Here is a 6,000-nt window from a genome sequence, read left to right as displayed (position 1 = left end):
GCCCCCTGTGTGTACTGTGAGGACACCTCTTTCAGCTCAGCTCTCTCCTGTACAACAATAGCAGCCAACTCCCCAGGCTGGCAGGAAATCTGCTGAGCTTGGTTGCCATGGAGCAGTTTGTCTGCCTCCGATTGGTCCTCGCCAAATAGCGCCTGCAGCACTCCCTGCTCTAGCTCCTCCCAGTAGTCCCATGCAGGCTTGGAAGAGTTTGGCTCGGGTTCAGAATCGGTCAGGTCTGAGTCCCAGTCGCTATCTCCTCCTACAGCAGAGGCCAGAACAAAGTCTGCCTTAGAACCACTGTCCTCTGATTCAGAATCTTTTGAGTCATATACCGAATGTCCCTCCGTTACCAGCAGGTGGCAGTCAGGAGCAGCCAGGTAAACAAAACTATCTGTAGAGAGGAAGTCACATTCATCAGGGTAAGGGCAAGGTTTGGCAAAGGAAGTAGGAGGCAACGGCTCCTCTGTTGGAGCTTTGGTCACATTTCCCTGTGTGGTTTGGGGCAGCACTGACACTGCCAGGTAGACAAAACTATCTGTGGCCACGAATGGATCTGCATCGCTCTTGACTAATAGCGTTTCTTTAGCTTCATGTTTGGAGGGGGACAGTGGTAAAGGCATATCATTCTTTGATGTGTTCACAGTGTAATGCATCTCTTGGGTTTGAGATCCAGTGTCCACAGGTTTCAAGCGTGCTTTTATTTCTGTAGCTCTGGTTGTAATCTCTTTACAAAATGCTTGCCTTCTTAGCTCTATGCTATTAGCTCTCAGCCCAGAGGGATCTTTTTGGTTAAAAGTTGAAGGAATCGAAGAGTATGTCCCAGTCTTTTTGATGTCGACTTTTCCCTCTTCCCCTTGACTAAGAGATGTAATGCTTCCAAGATCTGACAAAGTGATGTCCTCTCTACTGGTTTGGCTCGGATTTGACATATAGACACCACTTGAATCTGAGTCTAGTGTCAGGTTGGAATCTGGTGACTCGCTATGGCCATATTTGTTTCCCATTTGGGCATCAATGATGGTGAGATCTAAACTGGTTGGGACCTTTTCGTGAGCAAGTTTAAGGCTCCCTGGCTGAGTCACAATAATATTACTTTGACCTTTGCATGTTTGTGAATTGTACTGAAATTGTGGTTCATCAACATCTTGGCTTCCCACAACCTCTCTGTCCATTCTCTCAATCTCCAACATATCTTCAGCACCCAATTCTGAGCTTGTACCTGATGGAGCTTGTGAGCCACCAAACCCCGATGGAGGATGTAAAAGAGGCCAGCGCCTTAGGGAGCCAATACTTTGCAAATCGTCACTGCAAGTCTCATCCCAAAGCAAATTAACCATCTCTAACACAGCTTCCCAGTTCTCTTCCTCACATTCTGGAGTGGTATTTTCATCAATGCCTGGCTCAACGATCTCCTGTATGAACACAGTTTTGCTCTCTTCTTCTAAAGCTTCCTCAATCACACTCTCAATTTTGAATGCTTCAGGTTTACGTTCCTCTTGCTCCCGCAAGAGCTTCCATTCCTGTAGTGAGCAATCCTTCAAATCTCTTGTTAACATAGACTTGCCGAGCTGTCCATCCACATTCCCCTGGTGCTCTGGGAACGGTGAAAGACGAGGAATGGTCTTTTTGTCAGAGACACTCCGGATTAGCAGAGACGGTAGTGGGGGAAGAATCGGGAGGTTATGAACTGCACCACCTTGTCTTACCGTCCTCCTCCTTCCAATAAGTCGCCGGGGCCAGGTGGACTCCATTGGTGTAGGGGAGATGGCAGGTCTTTTTGACGTTTGGGAGCGCAGAAGGGGCGTAGTGTCTGTTTCAGGTTCTGGGGTAGTTGGTGGTGGTTCTTTCTCAGGCTCAATGTTCTGGGGTTTAAAAGTCAGAAACAGGTTATCTTTTGCCATGCCCCCATTGTCCCTCATACCTTGGCCAATCTCTAGTTTGTCTTGGTCTCCTGGACCACACATCAGGGCACTTACTGATAACTCTGACAGAGGTGGTCTCGGTGAAGATGGTTGGGTTGGTAATGACTGCCTGTTGAACTGCTGATGGTAGGGCAATGGAGAGGGAGAGAAGAACACAGAAGGTGTATGCGTTCCAGTGGAAAAAGGGGACCCAGAGAAGGGGGAAATCTGAGGGGCAGTGAAGCTGTTTGGAAAGAAGGCAACTCCTGGATTTAAGTAAGTCTTTTCCCCTAAGGAGAGTTCAAATGTTTCTGGGAACTTTGGTGGAGACAAAACCTTCCAGGAGTGGCGGCAGAGGTTGTCCTTTTTGGCACTGTCCTGGTGATGAAGCCTCTTGTTCATGGATCCACTTGGAGCAGAGTTGCAGGATACGCTGGGGGACGCTGACCTCACAAACCCTCTTGGTGACTTGCTCAATTCATCATTTGCTAATTTCAGAGAATCAAAAATGAACCTCTCATCCAGTTTTCTGCCACTGCTGCCTAGCACAGAAGACCTTGTGTCAAACATGTCTCCACCTGCTCCCAGGGAACCATTACTGGAAAAGTCAGTTTCTCGACCCCTTCTTGAACCTAGAGTGCTATGTGCGGAACTGTGGTCAATCTGTTCATTGATGCACATTGTGTCATAAATGGAGCGTTGAGGGATGTACCCATCTTCATTGTAGCCCTCTCTGTCATCCCCTTTTTTCGAACAACAAGGGCTCTGCCGTAAGCAGCCTGGTCGACTTAATGGTTTTCCCATTGTGTCAGTTCTTGACGCTGGCCTCCTACACGACCTCCAATTCAATATTCCAGAAGTCTAAAGCATGACGTTGCCAGAGCATGTGTACCAGATCTTCTTAGAAATTATTGGAGACAATCATTTTAGATTAAATCAAAAACTGAAAATACTTGAAGAAATGGCTTCAGATACTCAAGAAATAGCTTCAGTATCTCCACTGGAAATAAAAATAAAACATGCTTCCCTCAAACGCATAGTTTGACGGCAAAATCAAGTGGGAAGGAAGCAACTTTGTGAGTCAGTTAGCATTACATATCCACTAAACAGATTAGCTTTTCATTCATAGACATAAAAAAGCTGTATTTCTGTCTATCCCCTCCGTTTAGCCAGATATAAACAGTTATGTTCCAAATTTAGAGCTCCCATTCTCCTGAGGCAGCATCTTTACACTTCAAAAATGCACAGTATTAGAGCAAAAACTCACTTCTCTTCCTCATTCAAATGTGACATAACACTTCTCCATGGTCTCTTTGCATTGCCCCTCTTCATGTTGTTAATCACTGACGTAACTCTAGCAATCAAAGCATCGCAGGATGACAGATGGTCGGTCCAAGTCCCTTGTGCGCTGGTGGTCCAGGTTTGAAAAGTGTACAGGAATCCAGGTATTCAATCTGTTCTCCAGCATTATCTTGCAGCACTCAGACTCTTGTCCTTCATCACACAGAAACACAGTTGGTTTGATAAATAGCCTCTCATTTCAACACTAACGGCAGCTCTTTTTCTCCCTCCTCTCTCTTACTGTCTCACTATCACTCTCTCAGCTCCCTCCCCTGAGTTCTGAGGCTGCTTCAGGGCTTTAGCACTTATCAGGAGCTTAGGACTTTTTTGCCTCACTCATTTAATTTCCTTTCAGTCACTTTTATCTCAATTTGGTTTGACCTCTAATAAGGTGGCTTAGATTTTCATCAGACATTATCTGAATTTGCCAATATCCTTGTCTTATGTGTGTAAATAAAAACCTTATTTAAATTAAATGGTTAGCACAAATTGCGCCAACAGCATGGCTTTTAAGAAAGCAAAGTTTGACATTGTGCATTTTCCAAACGACGATTCAGTCATCCACTGCCAGATTGTCTGTCTTTGTTGTAATTCTCTCTCCCACACACTCTCGAACCCTCTCGAATCACACCTCATCTGCCCGGAGCACGCCCACACACTCTTTTTGAACAGGCAATATAAACATGATCTGTCCACCATGACCAATTGTACATGTATGATATGGAGATATAGGCAAACAGCGTTTGCCCTTCAACAACTGTAGATATAAATAGTTCAGCTGCCTCACTTGTATATTGCTCCCATTATGTTAGCCAGGCAATGCTGAAATTCAGTGCAGGCTAAATTAGAGGTCCTGATGTGGGACGTTCAGGTTAAGCCAGACAGTGATTGCATTACTTAAGGCTGATGCATACATATATATATAAGTGCTTTTCATATCTGAATTGCATGATTCTCAACAGCAGCAGCACATTCAGAATCCAGTGTGAAGCAAAAGCAACAGCTCTTGTCTCTGTTACCATGGTAGCGAATGACAATTGGCTTTACATCGTAGGTTGGCGCTGCATCTATCTGTGCAAATATCAGCATAATCATGTGGCTAAACATTGCTTATTTGATTCCCCATTGTTGCCCTGTCAAGGTCCTGTCACTTGAACTAACAAAGCAGGACTGCCCTCTATTGACTGAGACATGACACTTTGACTCCATGAATGCATCACACTTATGAATGTTGCATTAACATCTTTAGAAGTAAGACATCTAATTACAGAAACCAAGCAAGGTCTTGACTGTCAGAAAGAAAACTTTTTAAAATATCTGTTTCTTACAGACCCAGTGTAATTAAAATTGGAGCTTTGAGGCCATCTGTGCCTGTATGTCTGTGGTCTAGAAAAAAATATTTCAGCAGATATGAACATTAAAACATGATAGTTTTCCTCCATGCATCTTATGCACATGGGAATATGCACATTTTCAAAATAGGATTTCTATCTTTTAGAGTCTCTCCTCTCATAGTGGAGTGTTTTTATTTTTCTAGCATCACCAAAAGTTGCTTAAATCACCAATACTCACTTAAAGCGAATGATTTGTGCTTGCTTTGTGGCTGCAAACTGTTTTCAGTGTGAATGATCCTTTACAAATCAAAAGTAGCCATTGTGTAGAAAGCAGGTTAAAATCAAGGGCAACCCAAGAAGTAAACCAGTCGTACATCTGAGAATTCATATATATTTTCAATGGTTACCAACAATGACATGATGTATGTTTAAACTTAAAAAGCTTTCACTAAATAATACTAAATACTGAGAAACAATATCTACTATAACTAAAAACCAAACAATTCCCTCCAAATTTCATTTTCTGTAACATTCATGATAGAATAAATGACTTAAGGAATGTCCGTTGAGCTTGTGCACAATTCAGTTCCATTCGTTTTTTGTTTTGTTTTTTTTTTCACCCGAAAAAAAGTAGTATGCAGATGTCATTAAATGTCTCATGATGGGTTTTTTTTATTTTATTTTTTATAGCAAGATCTCAAAGTTTGTAGGTTTTCATTAAGAGCTTTCCTCATCTGATGAGTCCAGGTCCTTTTGCTGATGTTTAGAGTCCAGGTGAATGTCCCGTATAGCTAGGATCCGTGTGAGCATGCTCTCCATCATGGTGCGATCCAGTGGCTGGGCTGAGTACCACACAGGGCTGCTGGGGTGGCAGGAGGCCTCGGGCTGCAGGTAGAAAAGATCTGGACGCTGCTTCACAGAGTTTGAGCTGTGGATATACAAGAGAATGAACATTAGAAAGTCTTTTTCCTAAAAGCATCAGAAAAAGAGCACTTCTGCTTCAAGCAAGAGCAATTTGAATGAAGCTCATTTTGTGTGGTGCATCGTTCAAGCATCAGCACAATTCAAATCATGAAAATGTCATTTTCACTGAAAACATAAATACATGGTTGGAATGACACAACGGTAAGTGATTCATGACAACTTGCATTTCTGAGTGAGCTAACCCTTTAAAATAACACCCACCATTTCGAGAGATAAAACTCGTAGAGTCTGACAGGACAGCGTAAAGGGTTCTCCACATTCTCAGGCATCTCCAAAATCTCCTCTTCCACCGTCTCTTCCTCTCTCCTCCTTTTACCAGCTGGTGCTTGATGTTCAATTAACACAAATCAAGAAATCTTATGAGCACAGATGCACGCTCTCGTGACTAGAAGCTCTGTAATGATTTAAACACCATGTGGCCATTGCATCTTCAACACAGC

General features: G+C 43.3%; 1 protein-coding gene across 3 annotated transcripts in view; it reads right to left on the bottom strand.

The window, feature by feature from the left end:
- Positions 1 to 4,951: 4,951 nt before the first annotated feature.
- si:ch211-266o15.1 (zinc finger MYM-type protein 4) overlaps positions 4,952 to 6,000 on the bottom strand; it is a 28,388-nt gene continuing 27,339 nt past the window's right edge. For all 3 annotated transcript variants that reach the window (XM_052581080.1, XM_052581078.1, XM_052581079.1), the window contains 2 exons: positions 5,762 to 5,885; positions 4,952 to 5,504 (listed from right to left, as the gene is read on the bottom strand). In XM_052581080.1, coding sequence (XP_052437040.1) covers positions 5,294 to 5,504; positions 5,762 to 5,885 — 335 coding nt within the window. In that variant the 3' untranslated portion in view covers positions 4,952 to 5,293. The remainder of the gene's footprint in view (positions 5,505 to 5,761; positions 5,886 to 6,000) is intronic.

This window comes from Carassius gibelio, chromosome B17 (genome assembly GCF_023724105.1).
Source record: "Carassius gibelio isolate Cgi1373 ecotype wild population from Czech Republic chromosome B17, carGib1.2-hapl.c, whole genome shotgun sequence".
Classification (NCBI taxonomy): Eukaryota; Metazoa; Chordata; class Actinopteri; order Cypriniformes; family Cyprinidae; genus Carassius; species Carassius gibelio.
This window is presented reverse-complemented; position numbering and strand designations above follow the sequence as displayed.